The sequence below is a fragment of the Doryrhamphus excisus genome, chromosome 3 (assembly GCF_030265055.1).
Source record: "Doryrhamphus excisus isolate RoL2022-K1 chromosome 3, RoL_Dexc_1.0, whole genome shotgun sequence".
In the NCBI taxonomy this organism is placed as follows: Eukaryota; Metazoa; Chordata; class Actinopteri; order Syngnathiformes; family Syngnathidae; genus Doryrhamphus; species Doryrhamphus excisus.
The window spans coordinates 22,339,444-22,360,773 of record NC_080468.1 but is presented as its reverse complement, the minus strand read 5'-3'; the positions used below and the strand labels follow the sequence as shown (position 1 = coordinate 22,360,773).

The window sequence follows — 21,330 nt, the reverse complement described above, 5'->3', positions numbered from 1 at the left end:
TTTGTGCCAGAATTGAATGATCCCAACAGTGAACAATACCAAACTCTTCAAACACAAGTGGTATCAATGGTAAGTATATTTCTAGTCTGAGATTTCTCCACTGCTTTTTGTGAATTGACTCAAAACTGCAATTCTTCTTGCAGTGTGACTTCATCTTCTTTGAAGCATTTGGAAGTATTTTCATCAGAACGATTGTTATTGGATTTAGGTAATACTTTAAATACAGGTCTGTCAGAGTTGACATGATCTGCAATTGAAATCAACTGTTGACTTTTTACCATTCAAGGCCACAAATGGGAAACACTCAAGTAGAAGTGGAACTGCTGTTCAACGATTCAGTATCGACAGATCAAATCCCAGAAGCGGATGCGGTGGTAGACACGTTGGTACAGGCTGTGACTAGTCCCAACAACACTTTCAACCTAACTATTGATCCAGACTCAATAGCAGTCATTAGTAAGTCAACACATCTACTGTCAATTTTTGTTTCTGTTAATGCTAATGACAACCCTCCCTAATATATCCTGTTATTGTTTTTCACATCAAACAGCCAAAAAGCCAACAACATCCACAGACGGCCCAATGACAATCCACAAGCCCACAACTCAAGGACCAAAAACCACCCAGATTCAAACAACCACCCAACTACTAACAACTCATAGAATCATTAGCCAGGGTCCAATAAGCCATGGACCATCAACCTCCCAGGTTCCCACATCTACTGAACTAAATACTACCCAGGTTCACACAACCCATGGACCTACAAACACTCACATTCCAAGAACCAATGGACCAACAACCACAAAGGTTGCCATAACCGATGGACCAACATCCACAAAGGTTGCCATAACCGATGGACCAACTAGTACCCAGGTATTCGAAACTCATGGACCAACAAACACTAATGGACAAAAGACCACTAATGGACCAACAACTTCAGTCACCTCAGTCCTTTCACCAGTTGTGTTTCTCCAAGCAACTGTGGAGGAACCTTTTGTGGAAGAATTGAATGATCCCAGCAGTGAACAATACCAAACTCTTCAAACACAAGTGGTATCAATGGTGAGCATTTTTTTCGATTATTGCGAAGCTTTTTGCTAAATTGCTAATAACTGTAATTCTTCTTCCAGTGTGACTTTATCTTCTTGGAAGCATTTGGAAGTATTTTCATCAGAACCGTCGTTAAGGAATTTAGGTAATGCTGTAAATATAGGCACTGTCAAACTGTACCCCCGGTAATTGACATTTACTTGATTTTTTACCATTGAAGGCCACAAATGGGAAACACTCAAGTAGAAGTGGAACTGCAGTTCAACGATTCGGTATCGACAGATCAAATCCCAGGAGATGATGTGGTGGTAGACACGTTGGTACAGGCTGTGACTAGTCCCAACAACACTTTCAACCTAACTATTGATCCAGACTCAATAGCAGTCATTAGTAAGTCAACACGTCTACTGTCAATTTTTGTTTCTGTTAATGCTAAAGACAACCCTCCCTAATATATCCTGTTATTGTTTTCCACATCAAACAGCCAAAAAGCCAACAACAACCACAGACGGCCCAATGACAATCCACAAGCCCACAACTCAAGGACCAAAAACCACCCAGATTCAAACAACCACCCAACTACTAACAACTCATAGAATCATTAGCCAGGGTCCAATAAGCCATGGACCATCAACCTCCCAGGTTCCCACATCTACTGAACTAAATACTACCCAGGTTCACACAACACATGGACCTACAAACACCCACGTTCCGAGAACCAATGGACCAAAATCCACAAAGGTTGCCATAACCAATGGACCAACAACCACAATGGTTGCCATAACCGATGGACCAACTAGTACCCAAGTATTCGAAACTCATGGACCAACAACTTCAGTCACCTCAGTCCTTTCACCAGTTGTGTTTCTCCAAGCAACTGTGGAGGAACCTTTTGTGGAAGAATTTAATGATCCCAGCAGTGAACAATACCAAACTCTTCAAACACAAGTGGTATCAATGGTGAGCATTTTTTTCGATTATTGCGAAGCTTTTTGCTAAATTGCTCATAACTGTAATTCTTCTTCCAGTGTGACTTTATCTTCTTGGAAGCATTTGGAAGTATTTTCATCAGAACCGTTGTTAAGGAATTTAGGTAATGCTGTAAATATAGGCACTGTCAAACTGTACCCCCTGGAATTGACATTTACTTGATTTTTTACCATTCAAGGCCACAAATGGGAAACACTCAAGTAGAAGTGGAACTGCAGTTCAACGATTCGGTATCGACAGATCAAATCCCAGGAGATGATGTGGTGGTAGACACATTGGTACAGGCTGTGACTAGTCCCAACACTTTCAACCCAACTATTGATCCAGACTCAATAGCAGTCATTAGTAAGTCAACACATCAACTGTCAATTTTTGTTTCTGTTAATGCTAAAGACAACCCTCCCTAATATATCCTGTTTTTGTTTTCCACATCAAACAGCCAAAAAACCAACAACAACCACCCACAGGCCCACAACTCAAGGACTAAAAACCACCCAGATTCAAACAACCACCCAACTACTAACAACTCATAGAATCATTAGCCAGGGTCCAATAAGCCATGGACCATCAACCTCCCAGGTTCCCACATCTACTGAACTAAATACTACCCAGGTTCACACAACCCATGGACCTACAAACACCCACATTCCAAGAACCAATGGACCAACATCCACAAAGGTGGCCATAACCGATGGACCAACAACCACAAAGGTTGCCATAACCGATGGACCAACAACCACAAAGGTTGCCATAACGGATGGACCAACTAGTACCCAAGTATTCGAAACTCATGGACCAACAAACACTAATGGACAAAAGACCACTAATGGACCAACAACTTCAGTCACCTCAGTCCTTTCACCAGTTGTGTTTCTCCAAGCAACTGTGGAGAAACCTTTTGTGGAAGAATTGAATGATCCCAGCAGTGAACAATACCAAACTCTTCAAACACAAGTTGTATCAATGGTGAGCATTTTTTTCGATTATTGCGAAGCTTTTTGCTAAATTGCTAATAACTGTAATTCTTCTTCCAGTGTGACTTTATCTTCTTGGAAGCATTTGGAAGTATTTTCATCAGAACCGTCGTTAAGGAATTTAGGTAATGCTGTAAATATAGGCACTGTCAAACTGTACCCCCTGGAATTGACATTTACTTGATTTTTTACCGTTTAAGGCCACAAATGGGAAACACTCAAGTAGAAGTGGAACTGCAGTTCAACGATTCGGTATCAACAGATCAAATCCCAGAAGCGGATGCGGTGGTAGACACGTTGGTAAAGGCTGTGACTAGTCCCAACAACACTTTCAACCTAACTATTGATCCAGACTCAATAGCAGTCATTCGTAAGTCAACCCATCTACTGTCATTTTTTGTTTCTGTTAATGCTAATGACAACCCTCCCTAATATATCCTGTTTTTGTTTTTCACATCAAACAGCCAAAAAGCCAACAACAACCACCCACGGCCCAATGACAACCCACAGGCCCACAACTCAAGGACTAAAAACCACCCAGATTCAAACAACCACCGAACTACGAACAACTCATAGAATCATTAGCCGGGGTCCAATAAGCCATGGACCATCAACCTCCCAGGTTCCCACATCTACTGAACTAAATACTACCCAGGTTCACACAACCCATGGACCTACAAACACCCACATTCCAAGAACCAATGGACCAACAACCACAAAGGTTGCCATAACCGATGGACCAACATCCACAAAGGTTGCCATAACCGATGGACCAACATCCACAAAGGTTGCCATAACCGATGGACCAACATCCACAAAGGTTGCCATAACCGATGGACCAACAACCACAAAGGTTGCCATAACCGATGGACCAACTAGTAACCAAGTATTCGAAACTCATGGACCAACAAACACTAATGGACAAAAGACAACAACAACAACAACAACTTCAGTCACCTCAGTCCTTTCACCAGTTGTGTTTCTCCAAGCAACTGTGGAGGAACCTTTTGTGGAAGAATTTAATGATCCCAGCAGTGAACAATACCAAACTCTTCAAACACAAGTGGTATCAATGGTGAGTATATTTCTAATCTGTTAGATTTTGGCACTGTTTGTGAAATTACTAAAAACTATAATTCTTCTTCCAGTGTGACTTCATCTTCTTGGAAGCATTTGGAAGTATTTTCATCAGAACCATTGTTAAAGCATTCAGGTAATGCTTTAAGTATAGCAAAATATTGGGACTGCCAGAGTTTACATCCTTTGGAATTGAAATGAACATTATTTTTTTTTTACCATTGAAGGCCACAAATGGGAAATACTCAAGTAGAAGTGGAATTACAATTCAACAATTCAGTATCGAGTGATGTTGTGGTAGACACGATGGTAAAGGCTGTGACTAGTCCCGACAACACATTCACCCTCACTATTGATCCAGACTCAATAGCAGTCATTTGTAAGTCGACACCACTGTAACGTTTTGTTAGTGTTAATGCTATAGACTACACTGCCTAATTTCTAATTTTATTGGTTTTCCACATCAAACAGCCAAAAAACCAACAACCACCCATGGCCCAATGACCACCCCCATAACCGCTCAGGTGCACTCAACTCATGGACCAACAGCAACCAGCCAAGTATCTCCAACTCATGGGCCAACAACGTCTCCACCACCAGTCGTCATTCTTTCTGCGACTTTGGAGGAACCTTTTGTAGAAGAATTCAATGATGTCAATAGTGAACAGTACAAAGCTCTTGAAACACAAGTTGTAACAACGGTAAGTCCACTTTCATACTGTATTTTGTAAAATTTTTCCACTTATTAATGTTTTAAAACTTTTTTATCTGTATTACAGTGTGACATCATCTATAGGGCAAGATTTGGTTTCATCTTCATCCGCACCTATGTCATCCAAATCATGTACAGTTTTCACAAAATGATGTAAATATTGTACGTTATTCTTGGAAAAGATCATAAAAAACTGCGATTTATGTGCAACGCAGCCGAGCAGTGGTCATCACGCGAATGGACAACACGCGAGTGGATGTGGGACTGGAGTTTGTGGACACGGCGTCAACCCCGCAGGATGACCTCGTCGTTTCCACTTTGCAGGAAACACTCAGTCAACCCAACAACACGTTCAACATCAGCATCGTTCAAAACAGCGTTCAAGTCTTACGTAAGTTAATCGTTTCATTTATATATCCTGATTAACTGACAGTTTCTACTGAATGTTTTGACAGAATCTCCACATAAAGCGAATTCAACAACGGCAAAGCCTGCTTCTACGACCAAAAAGGCGCCATCAACGCCATTGCAGCTAACAATACGGACGTTGAGGTTTACGTCAGTGGGCGAGACATTCATCAGTGACTTGCTCAATCAGTCTTCCGTTGCGTTCATTGCTCGAGCGCTGATGATGAAAACTACGGTAAGAAAAAAAACACACCATGTTCAATTCTAGGCAATTCTAGTGGCATCTAGTGTGAGTGCTTGGTTCTTAGCGTTCAAAAATGGTCAGAAAAACAGCACACAATTGTTCGATTCTCAACATTAGTGGTAATAACAAAACATTTGTTCTTAGCAATCTTTAAGTCATACAAAAGAAATCATACCTTTTCAGAAAGGTTCATGACAAAATGAGTATAATTGGTTGGGTCTCAAACACGCGGCCCGCGGGCCAAATGTATGCACATAATAATAATAAAAATTAAAATAATAATTATATTATTATTATAACTATTATGATTATTATATTTATTAAAATAATGCTAATTATTATATTAATTATATATAATAATATTGTTATATTTGCATATTTTACATAATAATATAATAATAATTATTTTAATTTTATTGTAATTATTATAATATTTTATTATTTTTAAAATATTTAAATATAAATATAAAATAATAAATAATAATAGCAGATTGCATGACAATTTTACAGATACAATAATACCAGGTGGACTGTTACGTGTAAAATATATAGTCTGCCCCCCCCCGGAAATGTTGTTATATCAATGCGAGTCAAAAAGTTTGCCCACCCCTGCTGTATGGTATCATGTACCCAGAAAAAATTATTACGTTTGATTAATGTTCATGTTAAAGGTTAAATAACTGTTAATAGTTATCCTCCCTATCCGTGTGGAAGTGGTAAGTTTTTGGCTATTTAAGTTTAAAGGAAATAACTTGAAGGCTACCGTTTAGGTCGCTAGCTCTCTAGTTTGCGAGTTAGCATGTCTCAAGACACATGTTGCGCAATATGTTGTAAATAAAAAGAGTATAAATGTGACTATAGTCGTGTTTTGTCATGTCTACAGGGCTCTAATAATGCTTTGTTCATTTTAATCTATTTTTAATCGATCTAATCTATTTCTACACAGCTTGAACCTTTCTACAGCAGCGCGTTTTCCTCATTCAATTCCCTGAGAGTTACGTCATTCAGGTATTTGATTGTTTTTAACAGCATGTTGATATATCATTGTGTTGCGTGTTCATGGTACAGTGTTTTTTTTATTTTTATTTTTTGTCAGTAATGGCTCAATCATCAACAACATGAACTTGAGGTTTATATCGGGGTCGGTGCCCAACAACACCGCCATTGGACAAGTATTGATCGACGCTGCGCCAAACATCACGGCATTTAACGTGGACGTCACATCCATTTTTGTGAACGGAATGCGTAAGATCATTTGTTGTGTTATTTTCATCCAAAAAATTAAGAACAGACACAATCATAATGTTTTTTTTTTTCTTGATGTCTATAGAGCTTTCCAGTGGAACGAGCCACAAGACGAGCATCATCACTGCATCCTGCCTAGCGCTGTTGTCATGGTTACTGTCCAGCCAGCACTAGCATCAGCACCAGAGTATTATGCTAATATATAGATCTAATATAAGCTAATATATATTTTCATTGTATTTAATGTGTTAGAATTGAACAAATTTGCAAGCTGAGGCTCAGGGGCCAAGATGGGTACGTGTTTTTTTTGGGGGGGGTTGCTAATAAAATGAAGTCTATGTTTTGTGATGGGTTTTGTAGTATCTATTATAACAATTTAAAACATTATAAATATATATAAATGATGATTGAAAGTGATAAATAGACATTGAAGTACTATTGCTGTAGTACACTGCTGATGGGATACAACTTAATATTGCCGTTATTTTCATTGAAGACCTGGTTGTTGCGAAAGAATCAACGTGGCAGAAACGAGTTGTTTTTTTACTTCAATCACGTTTCTCACCTCAAGTGTCTGCTTTTTTATGGATCACGGCTGTAAAATAATAAAATGGAGGAGAAAAAAAGACGAAAATTGCAAATGTCAGCATTTTGAAAAAATGCAAAAAAGGAAGTGAGAAACACAATTGAATTTAATAAATAACTGACTCAAAAGTGCTTCTCTGTGTCAAAAAATTATTTAAAAATGACAGCTGGGATAGGCTCCAGCATCCACCGCGACCCTCGTGAGGAAAAAGCGGTAGAAAAAGAATGAATGAATGAATTAATATCTTTAGTGACTTTTATTTTATTTTAATTTATATAAAATGTATTTTTGTCTGTAATCATTATATTTCATTGTCATTGTCATCATAATTAAAAAATGGTCAAGCATGACTCGTCATTTTTTTCTCCATCCCTTTTGTGGAAATAAAACTAACTAATATTTCTTTCCCAATATTTAACACAGAATATGGATTCAATGGCAGTACAAAATATTTGTTCCACTTAAATTATTACGTACATATTCTGCTTAATTAGTTAGCCAAAATATTGCTACAACCATGATATTGGCATGATATTGGCAGCTTTGTTTTGCATGAGTCAAAGCTTATGGGTGTCTTTCTTTGGAGCACATGACCACGAAATAGCAATAATCTATCTGAGATAATATTAATGACTGGAGAACCTGCTTGACTTCTAATGCAGTTGATAGAAACATCCATCCATTTTCCTCCGCTTATCCGGGTCCGCGTCGCAGGAGCAGAAGAGTCTCAGTAGGAAGGCCAAACTTTCCGGTCTCCAGCCACCTTCTCCAGCTCCACCGGGAGGACACCAAAGGTGTTCCCAGGCCAGCTGTGAGACATAATCCCTCCAGCGTGTCCTAGGTCTACCTTTTCCCGGCTGGGCATGCCCGGAACACCTCACCAGGGAGGCATCTGGACTAGATGCCCGAGCCACCTCAACTGACTCCTCTCAATGTGAAGGAGAAGCGGGTCCACTCTGAGCCCCTCACCCTATCTCTTAGGGTGAGTCCAGCTACCCTACGGAGGAAACTCATTTCAGCCGCCTGTATCCGCAATCTCATTCTTCGGATTTTACATGTATATATTTTTAGTGGTGACTCCAAATTGTCCATAGGTATGAATGTGAGTGTGAATGGTTGTTTGTCTATATGTGCCCTGTGATTGGCTGGCCACCAGTCCAGGGTGTACCCCGCCTCTCGCCCAAAGACAGCTGGGATAGGCTCCAGCATCCCCCGCGACCCTTGTGAGGAAAAATCGGTAGAAAATGAATGAATGAATTAATATCTTTAGTGACTTTTATTTTATTTTATTTTAATTTATATAAAATTTATTTATGTCTGTAATCATTATATTTCATTGTCCTTATATCTAACTATTTTGTATCTGTTTGTTTAATTATTGTATGCATTAATTATTTAGTCTTTTCTACATTTTCTAAAAAAAAATAATTTTATTTTCATTTAAATTGTTGATGTTTGCATTGTATTTGATATTAACATTATATATATTTGTATTCTTTTTATGTCTAATCCATGGAGGCGGGGCCAGTAGCACACACACATAGTGCAGAAGAGCGTAACACAGTAGAAATGATTTTTGTAGATTTTAATATACTTTTATAGGTATGAATGTGAGTGTGAATGGTTGTTTGTCTATATGTGCCCTGTGATTGGCTGGCCACCAGTCCAGGGTGTACCCCGCCTCTCGCCCAAAGACAGCTGGGATAGGCTCCAGCATCCCCTGCGACCCTTGTGAGGAAAAAGCGGTAGAAAATGAATGAATGAATAAATTAACAAAAATTCAATACTTCAGGGCTGCACGGTGAGTGGTTAGCGCGCAGGCCACACAGCTAGGAGATCTGAGTTTGATTCCACCTTTGGGTATCTCTGTGTGGAGTTTGCATGTTCTCCCCGGGTTTTCTCCGGGTACTCCAGTTTCCTCCCATATTCCAAAAACATGCTAGGTTAATTAGCGACTCCAAATTGTCCATAGGTATGAATGTGAGTGTGAATGGTTGTTTGACTTCAGTAGATTTGTTGTCGAGGAAATGTTATCATCAGACCATCATATTTTCTACACCTTCTGAGGCGTCATTATTCACTATTATATAATGGTCTATGTCTCATAAAAGTGTTATTTTGTTATTATAGCATCATATTTAATCTTGTATTGTACTAACAACATGCGTCATTCTCATTTTTTTTTCTCTTTCTGTTTTTAAAAAGGTTGGACTTGAGACCAAAACAACAACGTGATGTGAAAGAAAACAGACGTCACGGGGATCATATCGCTCTTTGTGTGCATTGAGGCATTACAATGGGAGTGGATGCTAAAATTAGCCACTTGAAGGCTCAATGTTATTATTATTATTATTATTATTATTATTGTGAGGATTGATACTATTTGTGATAAAGCTGCATAAAACTTTATTGCCACTTGTGCTCATGACTAACTAGAATTCTAACATCTTAACTGAACAATTTTATACGTCTTTGGGCGTGTCTTCCTATGTTCGCGATCCTTTATTTACCTTTGGGTTGCTAAATGTCATATATCTTTTTAACTATATTGACAAGAGTTGGAATGTGCCTTGAACAAAAGAAATAAGGGTGTAGAGGTGTGAGACTGACAGCCTGACGCCTCATGGTCTTTATCCAGGGATTTTAGCATTGTCCATCGATATTGTTGTGCCACATTGCATCAAAATGCATCATCCTTTTTTTTGAGTCACATCAGTACTCCTTCAGCCCGAACCGTCTGAGTTATAAGAAGAATTTTGAAGTCACACCACCACTTAAGAAGGTGTCTCCAACTGGAGAGAGGTTAAAAACTTATTTGGGGAAAAAAAAAACCAGGACAACACATTAGAAGAGCAGATACATTTCATCTTTGAAGGCCTTGATATATGTATTATTATTATTTAAGGTAAGTTCATTAGTATTTTTTTATTGTTGTTGTTTTTTTTACTGTAAAATAATCATGTATATGTATCCAAGTCTTATTCAAGTCTAATTCAAGTCTCAAAAAATGCTAAATTCAGTTTAAAAAAACAAAAGGCAAAAAAAATACAATATACAATTAGAGCTTTTTTTAGCACTGCATTTACACACTATTTTATTTACATCTTATTTTAATAATTTTATTATTTTTGGTGTTTTAAATTATTCAGATTTTACATGTATATATCTTTAGTGACTTTTATTTTATTTTAATTTATATCAAATTTATTTATGTCTGTAATCATTATATTTCATTGTCCTTATATCTAACTATTTTGTATCTGTTTGTTTAATTATTGTATGCATTAATTATTTAGTCTTTTCTAAATTTTCTCAAATTTTATTTTCATTTAAATTGTTGATGTTTGCATTGTATTTGACATTAACATTATATATATTTATATTCTTTTCATATCTAATTAATGTATTTCTGATAATTTTTTTATTTTTTTACTTTTTTGTGCCTCAAGAAATTGCAGATAACTCAGTAAAGGCTAAATCAAAGACAGAACAACAAAAGAACAACAAAAAAACAACAAAAGTAAAAAAAAAAACAGCCTCGACAATCACCAGTGTTGCTCTAACAAGAACAGGGTACAATTTTTTTAATTTGGATTTGCAACAAAATGGTTATTGCTCGTCGCTGGGCACATGTGGCACTGATTGACAAAAAAAAAATAATGTTTTTGTATATTCAAGCAAGAATGCTTGTTTTATTCTACAGATTAAAACAGAAGTAAGATGATCATCAGATGGACCCTAACAATGTTCCTGATTTTAACAGGTAAACTGAACCGGTCAACATTATAGATCTTTTTTGCTGTGTATTTAAAATATTTGAAAAGTGACTAAAATTACTTTTTTATATTCTATTCTTACAAAATGCAACACAAATCAAAGGTTTAAGGATAACCAATGCCTTGGCAACAACATCAAGTTTGACACCTGCAACAACAATGAAAGCAGCGACACCACAAGTGAAAACAGTGACTGAAACTACAGCAGAACCCACACCATCAGAGGCAATGACAGCAGTGACAACACCCGATGAAACAACTCCAGAATCCAGAATAACTCCCATGGCAACAGCTGGTGTAACAATAGAAGAACCCACCACATCAGAGGCAACAACTGCTGAAATAACAACAAAAGAACCCACAAAAACTGAAGCTACAACTACAGTCACAACACCTTCTGAAACAACCAAAGAACGTCCAACAACTCCAACGACAATACCTTCTAACACAACTGCAGAATCCAGAAGAACTGCAACAACACCTGCTGAAGCCACAGCAGAACCTACAACACAGGAGACTACAACAGCAGTGACAACACCTGGTGAAACAACTGTACAATCCAGAACAACTGCAGTGACAACAGCTGGTAAAACCACAGGAAAACCCACAACACTTGCTGAAACTACAGCAGAGGCAACAACTGCAGACATAGCTGCAGTGACAACATCTGCTGAAGCCACAGAGTCTACAACACCTGCTGAGTTCATAACACCTGCTAAAACTACAGCAGACCTCACACCATCAGAGGCAACAACTGCGGCGACAACACTCAGTGATACAACAATACTTTCAACGACAGCAGAAGAAACAACTGCAGTGACAACACCAGCCGAAATTACAACAGAAGTCACACCATCAGAGGCAACAACTGCTGTGACAACAGCTGCTGAAACCACGGCAGAACTCACACCATCAAAGGCAACAACTGCAGTGACAACACCTGATGAAACAACTACAGAATCTATGACTACAGTGACAACACCTGCTGAAAACACAGAAGAACCCACAACACCTGATGAAACTACAGCAGAACCTACACCACCAGAGGCAACAACTGTGGTAACACCCGATGAAACAACAAAACTAGCAACAACAGCAGAACCCACGACAGCAAAGGCAACAACTGCAGTGACAACACCTGCTGAAACTATAGCAGAACTCACATTATCAGAGGCAACAACTGCAGTGACAACACTCAGTGAAACAACAACTATTTCAACAACAGCAGAGGCAACAACTGCAGTGATAACACCTGCTGAAACTACAGCAGAACTCACACCATCGAAGGCAACAACTGCAGTGATAACACCTGCTGAAACTACGGCAGAACTCACACCATCAGAGGCAACAACTGCAGTGACAACACCTGATGAAACAACTACAGAATCTACGACTACAGTGACGACACCTGCTGAAAACACAGAAGAGCCCACAACACCTGATGAAACTACAGCAGAACCTACACCATCAGAGGCAACACCTGATAAAACAACAATACTAGCAATAACAGCAGAATTCACCACAGCAGAGGCAACAACTGCAGTGACAACACCTACTGAAACTACAGCAGAACTCACACCATCAGAGGCAACACCTGTGGTGACAACACCTGCTGAAAACACGGAAGAACTCATAACACCTGATGAAACTACAGCAGAAATCACACCATCAGAGGCAACAACTGCAGTGACAACACTCAGTGAAACAACAACAATTTCAACAACAGCAGAGGCAACAACTGCAGTGATAACAGCTGCTGAAACCACGGCAGAACTCACACCATCAGAGGCAACAACTGCAGTGACAACACCTGATGAAACAACTACAGAATCTAGGACTACAGTGACGACACCTGCTGAAAACACAGAAGAGCCCACAGCACCTGATGAAACTACGGCAGAACCTACACCATCAGAGGCAACACCTGATAAAACAACAATACTAGCAATACCAGCAGAATTCACCACAGCAGAGGCAACAACTGCAGTGACAACACCTACTGAAACTACAGCAGAACTCACACCATCAGAGGCAACAACTGTGGTGACAACACCTGCTGAAAACACGGAAGAACTCATAACACCTGATGAAACTACAGCAGAAATCACACCATCAGAGGCATCAACTGCAGGGATAACATCTGATGATACGACTAAAGAACTGACAATGTCTACAGTGACCACACCTGCTGAAACAACCACGGAACCTAAAGCAACTGCCTTGACAACACCTGCTGAGACCACAGAAGAACTGAGAACATCTGCTGAAACAACAATCATAGCAACAGCAAGCACAAAACTAGCAACAACAACACAAACTACAATCACTGAAATGCCTGCACTGAAGACAACAACCAACACTAAAACTTCTACAGAAGTGAAAACAACAGAATCTACAGCCATTGTAACCAAAAGAGTTACTTTCAGGTCTCTTCTCGGCACATTCACAAATGATTTCCTGGATCCTTTATCAGCAGCTTTCCTGAGTAGAGCAAATCTGATAAAACAACAAGTAAGTCATTGTGACACTTCCACAATGCAATGACCATCAATACAACCTAAGTTCATGTGTCTTTTTTACAGCTCGAGCCAATATTCCAGGAGGCTTTTCCTGTCTCTTTCAAGGTCCTGATTATAATTTCATTCAGGTACAGTCATAACATCATCAATAATAAATAGTGTTGTACAAATATTGCATTTGATTTTGTTGTTCAATCTGCAGAAGTGGGTCAATCATCAATGAAATGGAGGCTCAGTTCACAACCACATCTACGCCAAGTAACAATGACGTTTCAAGTGCCTTGTCCAATGCAGCTTCAAGCGCTACCTTCACAGGCTTTGACATTGAAACAAGCTCCATTACTGTTGCTTCAACAACAACTGATGTCACAACACCTGTAACAACCACAGCAGAAACCACGACAACAGAAGCAACAACGACAGGGACAACACCCTCTGAAACAACAACTGTCGCTACAACTGAGGTAACAGTTACAGTGACAACACCTACCGCAACAGCAACAACTGAAGGAGCAACTACACTGACAACACCCACTGAGACAACACAATCAATGACAGAAGCAGCAACTACCGAAGGAACAAGTGCAAGGACAGTAACAACAGAAGCAACAACTATGGTGACAACACATACTGAAATGGAAGTAACAACTGAAGTGACAACGTCCACTGAAACAATACAAGTAACAACAGAAGCAACAACTACAATGACAACACCTGCTGAAACAGCGCTAGCAGCTACAACTACCGAGACAACACCTGCAGAAACAACAAAGTTAACGACAAGTGAAGCAACATCTACAGTGGCAACACAGACTGAAACAACGCTAGCAACAACATTTTTATTAACATCACACACTGAAACAACAGAACCCAAAACAACTGAAGCAAAAACTACAATGGCAACATCCACTGAAACAATACTAGTAACAACAGAAGCAACAACAATTTCAGTGACAACACCTGCTGAAACGACAACAGACCCGACAACGACTGAAACAAAAACAACAGTGGCAACACCTATTCAAACAACAACTATCGATACAACTGAAGCAACAACTACAATAACACCGGCTGAAACAACGCTAGCAGCAACAACTGCAGAGACAACACTTGCAGAAATAACAATGCTAACAACAACTGAAGCAACATCTACAGTGACAACACCGACTGAAACAACGCTAGCAACAACAGTTTTAGTGACAACACCTACTGAAACAACAAGAGAACCCACAACAACTGAAGCAAAATCTACGGTGGCAACATCCACTGAAAAAATACTAGTAACAACAGAAGCAACAACAATTTCAGTGACAACACCTGCTGAAACAACAACAGACCCGACAACAACTGAAACAAAAACTACAGTGGAAACACCAATCGATACAACTGAAGCAACAACTACAATGATAACACCTGCTGAAACAACGCTAGCAGTAACAACTGCAGAGACAACCCTTGGAGAAACAACACTAACAACAACTGAAGCAACAACTACGGTAAAAACACCTACTGAAACTGAAGTTACAACTACAGAGACAACACCTGCAGAAAAAACAATGCTAACAACAACTGAAGCAACATCTACAGTGACAACACCGACTGAAACAACGCTAGCAACAACAGTTTTAGTGACAACACCTACTGAAACAACAAGAGAACCCACAACAACTGAAGCAAAATCTATGGTGGCAACATCCACTGAAACAATACTAGTAACAACAGAAGCAACAACAATTTCAGTGACAACACCTGCTGAAACAACAACAGACCCGACAACAACTGAAACAAAAACTGCAGTGGCAACACCTATTCAAACAACAACTATCAATACAACTGAAGCAACAACTACAATGATATCACCTGCTGAAACAACGCTAGCAGCAACAACTGCAGAGACAACACTTGCAGAGACAACACTTGCAGAAACAACACTAACAACAACTGAAGCAACAACTACAATGATAACACCTGCTGAAACAACACTAGCAGCAACAACTGCAGAGACAACACTTGCAGAAACCACACTAACAACAACTGAAGCAACAACTACGGTAACAACACCTACTGAAACTGAAGTTACAACTATAGAGACAACACCTGCAGAAATAACAATGCTAACAACAACTGAAGCATTATCTACGGTGACAACACCGACTGAAACAACTCTAGCAACAACAGTTTTAGTGACAACACCTACTGAAACAACAAGAGAACCCACAACAACTGAAGCAGAAACTACGGTGGCAACATCCACTGAAACAATACTAGAAACAACAGAAGCAACAACAATTTCAGTGACAACACCGGCTGAAACAACAACAGACATGACAACAACTGAAACAAAAACTACAGTGGCAACGCCAATCGATACAACTGAAGCAACAACTACAATGATAACACCTGCTGAAACAACGCTAGCAGTAACAACTGCAGAGACAACACTTACAGAAACAACACTACCAACAACTGAAGCAACAACTACGGTAACAACACCTACTGAAACTGAAGTTACAACTACAGAGACAACACCTGCAGAAATAACAATGCTAACAACAACTGAAGCAACATCTACAGTGAAAACACCGACTGAAACAACGCTAGCAACAACAGTTTTAGTGACAACACCTACTGAAACAACAAGAGAACCCACAACAACTGAAGCAAAATCTACGGTGGCAACATCCACTGAAACAATACTAGTAACAACAGAAGCAACAACAATTTCAGTGACAACACCTGCTGAAACAACAACAGACCCAACAACAACTGAAACAAAAACTGCAGTGGCAACACCTATTCAAACAACAACTATTGATACAACTGAAGCAACAACTACAATGATAACACCTGCTGAAACAACGCTAGCAGCAACAACTGCAGAGACAACACTTGCAGAAACAACACTAACAACAACTGAAGCAACAACTACGGTAACAACACCTACTGAAACTGAAGTTACAACTATAGAGACAACACCTGCAGAAATAACAATGCTAACAACAACTGAAGCAACATCTACGGTGACAACACCGACTGAAACAACTCTAGCAACAACAGTTTTAGTGACAACACCTACTGAAACAACAAGAGAACCCACAACAACTGAAGCAGAAACTAAGGTGGCAACATCCACTGAAACAATACAAGAAACAACAGAAGCAACAACAATTTCAGTGACAACACCTGCTGAAACAACAACAGACCTGACAACAACTGAAACAAAAACTACAGTGGCAACGCCAATCGATACAACTGAAGCAACAACTACAATGATAACACCTGCTGAAACAACGCTAGCAGTAACAACTGCAGAGACAACACTTACAGAAACAACACTAACAACAACTGAAGCAACAACTACGGTAACAACACCTACTGAAACTGAAGTTACAACTACAGAGACAACACCTGCAGAAATAACAATGCTAACAACAACTGAAGCAACATCTACAGTGAAAACACCGACTGAAACAACGCTAGCAACAACAGTTTTAGTGACAACACCTACTGAAACAACAAGAGAACCCACAACAACTGAAGCAAAATCTACGGTGGAAACATCCACTGAAACAATACTAGTAACAACAGAAGCAACAACAATTTCAGTGACAACACCTGCTGAAACAACAACAGACCCAACAACAACTGAAACAAAAACTGCAGTGGCAACACCTATTCAAACAACAACTATTGATACAACTGAAGCAACAACTACAATGATAACACCTGCTGAAACAACGCTAGCAGCAACAACTGCAGAGACAACACTTGCAGAAACAACACTAACAACAACTGAAGCAACAACTACGGTAACAACACCTACTGAAACTGAAGTTACAACTATAGAGACAACACCTGCAGAAATAACAATGCTAACAACAACTGAAGCAACATCTACGGTGACAACACCGACTGAAACAACTCTAGCAACAACAGTTTTAGTGACAACACCTACTGAAACAACAAGAGAACCCACAACAACTGAAGCAGAAACTAAGGTGGCAACATCCACTGAAACAATACAAGAAACAACAGAAGCAACAACAATTTCAGTGACAACACCTGCTGAAACAACAACAGACCTGACAACAACTGAAACAAAAACTACAGTGGCAACGCCAATCGATACAACTGAAGCAACAACTACAATGATAACACCTGCTGAAACAACGCTAGCAGTAACAACTGCAGAGACAACACTTACAGAAACAACACTAACAACAACTGAAGCAACAACTACGGTAACAACACCTACTGAAACTGAAGTTACAACTACAGAGACAACACCTGCAGAAATAACAATGCTAACAACAACTGAAGCAACATCTACAGTGAAAACACCGACTGAAACAACGCTAGCAACAACAGTTTTAGTGACAACACCTACTGAAACAACAAGAGAACCCACAACAACTGAAGCAAAATCTACGGTGGAAACATCCACTGAAACAATACTAGTAACAACAGAAGCAACAACAATTTCAGTGACAACACCTGCTGAAACAACAACAGACCCAACAACAACTGAAACAAAAACTGCAGTGGCAACACCTATTCAAACAACAACTATTGATACAACTGAAGCAACAACTACAATGATAACACCTGCTGAAACAACGCTAGCAGCAACAACTGCAGAGACAACACTTGCAGAAACAACACTAACAACGACTGAAGCAACAACTACGGTAACAACACCTACTGAAACTGAAGTTACAACTATAGAGACAACACCTGCAGAAATAACAATGCTAACAACAACTGAAGCAACATCTACGGTGACAACACCGACTGAAACAACGCTAGCAACAACAGTTTTAGTGACAACACCAACTGAAACAACAAGAGAACCCACAACAACTGAAGCAAAAACTACGGTGGCAACATCCACTGAAACAATACTAGTAACAACAGAAGCAACAACAATTTCAGTGACAACACCTGCTGAAACAACAACAGACCCGACAACAACTGAAACAAAAACTGCAGTGGCAACACCTATTCAAACAACAACTATCGATACAACTGAAGCAACAACTACAATGATAACACCTGCTGAAACAACGCTAGCAGCCACAACTGCAGAGACAACACTTGCAGAAACAACACTAACAACAACTGAAGCAACAACTACGGTAACAACACCTACTGAAACTGAAGTTACAACTATAGAGACAACACCTGCAGAAATAACAATGCTAACAACTGAAGCATTATCTACGGTGACAACACCGACTGGAACAACGCTAGCAACAACAGTTTTAGTGACAACACCTACTGAAACAACAAGAGAACCCACGACAACTGAAGCAAAAACTACGGTGGCAACATCCACTGAAACAATACTAGTAACAACAGAAGCAACAACAATTTCAGTGACAACACCTGCTGAAACAACAACAGACCCGACAACAACTGAAACAAAATCTGTAGTGGCAACACCTATTCAAACAACAACTATCGATACAACTGAAGCAACAACTACAATGATAACACCTGCTGAAACAACGCTAGCAGCAACAACTGCAGAGACAACACTTGCAGAAACAACACTAACAACAACTGAAGCAACAACTACGGTAACAACACCTACTAAAACTGAAGTTACAACTATAGAGACAACACCTGCAGAAATAACAATGCTAACAACTGAAGCATTATCTACGGTGACAACACCGACTGGAACAACGCTAGCAACAACAGTTTTAGTGACAACACCTACTGAAACAACAAGAGAACCCACAACAAATGAAGCAGAAACTACGGTGGCAACATCCACTGAAACAATACTAGAAACAACAGAAGCAACAACAATTTCAGTGACAACACCTGCTGAAACAACAACAGACATGACAACAACTGAAACAAAAACTACAGTGGCAACACCAATCGATACAACAGAAGCAACAACAATTTCAGTGACAACACCTGCTGAAACAACAACAGACCTGACAACAACTGAAACAAAAACTACAGTGGCAACGCCAATCGATACAACTGAAGCAACAACTACAATGATAACACCTGCTGAAACAACGCTAGCAGTAACAACTGCAGAGACAACACTTACAGAAACAACACTACCAACAACTGAAGCAACAACTACGGTAACAACACCTACTGAAACTGAAGTTACAACTACAGAGACAACACCTGCAGAAAAAACAATGCTAACAACAACTGAAGCAACATCTACAGTGACAACACCGACTGAAACAACGCTAGCAACAACAGTTTTAGTGACAACACCTACTGAAACAACAAGAGAACCCACAACAACTGAAGAAAAAACTACGGTGGCAACATCCACTGAAACAATACTAATAACAACAGAAGCAACAACAATTTCAGTGACAACACCTGCTGAAACAACAACAGACATGACAACAACTGAAACAAAAACTACAGTGGCAACACCAATCGATACAACTGAAGCAACAACTACAATGAAAACACCTGCTGAAACAACGCTAGCAGTAACAACTGCAGAGCCAACACTTACAGAAACAACACTACCAACAACTGAAGCAACAACTACGGTAACAACACCTACTGAAACTGAAGTTACAACTACAGAGACAACACCTGCAGAAATAACAATGCTAACAACAACTGAAGCAACATCTACAGTGACAACACCGACTGAAACAACGCTAGCAACAACAGTTTTAGTGACAACACCTACTGAAACAACAAGAGAACCCACAACAACTGAAGAAAAAACTACGGTGGCAACATCCACTGAAACAATACTAGTAACAACAGAAGCAACAACAATTTCAGTGACAACACCTGCTGAAACAACAACAGACATGACAACAACTGAAACAAAAACTACAGTGGCAACACCAATCGATACAACTGAAGCAACAACTACAATGATAACACCTGCTGAAACAACGCTAGCAGTAACAACTGCAGAGACAACACTTACAGAAACAACACTACCAACAACTGAAGCAACAACTACGGTAACAACACCTACTGAAACTGAAGTTACAACTACAGAGACAACACCTGCAGAAATAACAATGCTAACAACTGAAGCAACATCTACAGTGACAACACCGACTGAAACAACGCTAGCAACAACAGTTTTAGTGACAACACCTACTGAAACAACAAGAGAACCCAAAACAACTGAAGCAAAAACTACGGTGGCAACATCCACTGAAACAATACTAGTAACAACAGAAGCAACAACAATTTCAGTGACAACACCTGCTGAAACAACAGACCCGACAACAACTGAAACAGAAACTACAGTAACAACACCTATTCAAACAACAACTATCGATACAACTGAAGCAACAACTACAATAACACCGGCTGAAACAACGCTAGCAGCTACAACTACCGAGACAACACCTGCAGAAACAACAAAGTTAACGACAAGTGAAGCAACATCTACAGTGGCAACACAGACTGAAACAACGCTAGCAACAACATTTTTATTAACATCACACACTGAAACAACAGAACCCAAAACAACTGAAGCAAAAACTACAATGGCAACATCCACTGAAACAATACTAGTAACAACAGAAGCAACAACAATTTCTGTGACAACACCTGCTGAAACGACAACAGACCCGACAACGACTGAAACAAAAACAACAGTGGCAACACCTATTCAAACAACAACTATCGATACAACTGAAGCAACAACTACAATAACACCGGCTGAAACAACGCTAGCAGCAACAACTGCAGAGACAACACTTGCAGAAATAACAATGCTAACAACAA

The 21,330-nt window shown here is 39.4% G+C and overlaps 3 protein-coding genes across 3 annotated transcripts; all 3 read left to right on the top strand.

Annotated features, from left to right (window-relative positions):
• Window positions 1-1,135: 1,135 nt before the first annotated feature.
• Window positions 1,136-2,078, top strand: LOC131125778 (mucin-2-like). Its single transcript, XM_058067639.1, has 3 exons — window positions 1,136-1,195; window positions 1,271-1,440; window positions 1,535-2,078. The coding sequence occupies exons 2-3, from the start codon at window positions 1,278-1,280 to the stop codon at window positions 2,047-2,049; spliced, it is 678 nt and encodes a 225-aa protein (XP_057923622.1). The 5' UTR covers window positions 1,136-1,195; window positions 1,271-1,277; the 3' UTR covers window positions 2,050-2,078.
• A 5-nt stretch (window positions 2,079-2,083) lies between these two features.
• On the top strand, window positions 2,084-7,633 carry LOC131125777 (mucin-2-like). The gene is made up of 15 exons (XM_058067638.1): window positions 2,084-2,143; window positions 2,219-2,385; window positions 2,480-3,006; window positions 3,075-3,139; window positions 3,215-3,384; window positions 3,479-4,089; window positions 4,163-4,227; window positions 4,319-4,470; window positions 4,563-4,792; window positions 4,871-4,935; window positions 5,019-5,194; window positions 5,259-5,446; window positions 6,402-6,463; window positions 6,552-6,700; window positions 6,786-7,633. Exons 2-15 carry the CDS (start codon window positions 2,226-2,228, stop codon window positions 6,872-6,874), a joined length of 2,709 nt encoding a protein of 902 aa, XP_057923621.1. The 5' UTR covers window positions 2,084-2,143; window positions 2,219-2,225; the 3' UTR covers window positions 6,875-7,633.
• Window positions 7,634-10,040: 2,407 nt separating this feature from the next.
• LOC131124904 (mucin-2-like) lies at window positions 10,041-15,765 on the top strand. The gene is made up of 6 exons (XM_058065875.1): window positions 10,041-10,191; window positions 10,990-11,049; window positions 11,166-13,573; window positions 13,645-13,709; window positions 13,784-15,293; window positions 15,751-15,765. The coding sequence occupies exons 2-6, from the start codon at window positions 11,007-11,009 to the stop codon at window positions 15,763-15,765; spliced, it is 4,041 nt and encodes a 1,346-aa protein (XP_057921858.1). The 5' UTR covers window positions 10,041-10,191; window positions 10,990-11,006.
• Window positions 15,766-21,330: the final 5,565 nt, after the last annotated feature.

Bases quoted from the DNA above. Each gene is read 5' to 3' on its own strand.
- LOC131125778 (XM_058067639.1), top strand. From the start codon at position 1,278: ATGGGAAACACTCAAGTAGAAGTGGAACTGCAGTTCAACGATTCGGTA. The intron at 1,441-1,534 runs GTAAGTCAACAC...CACATCAAACAG, and splicing joins AGACTCAATAGCAGTCATTA to CCAAAAAGCCAACAACAACC.
- LOC131125777 (XM_058067638.1), top strand. From the start codon at position 2,226: ATGGGAAACACTCAAGTAGAAGTGGAACTGCAGTTCAACGATTCGGTA. The intron at 4,090-4,162 runs GTGAGTATATTT...TTCTTCTTCCAG, and splicing joins AAACACAAGTGGTATCAATG to TGTGACTTCATCTTCTTGGA. The intron at 4,936-5,018 runs GTACAGTTTTCA...TGTGCAACGCAG, and splicing joins ACCTATGTCATCCAAATCAT to CCGAGCAGTGGTCATCACGC.
- LOC131124904 (XM_058065875.1), top strand. From the start codon at position 11,007: ATGATCATCAGATGGACCCTAACAATGTTCCTGATTTTAACAG. The intron at 11,050-11,165 runs GTAAACTGAACC...CACAAATCAAAG, and splicing joins AATGTTCCTGATTTTAACAG to GTTTAAGGATAACCAATGCC. The intron at 13,710-13,783 runs GTACAGTCATAA...TTCAATCTGCAG, and splicing joins CTGATTATAATTTCATTCAG to AAGTGGGTCAATCATCAATG.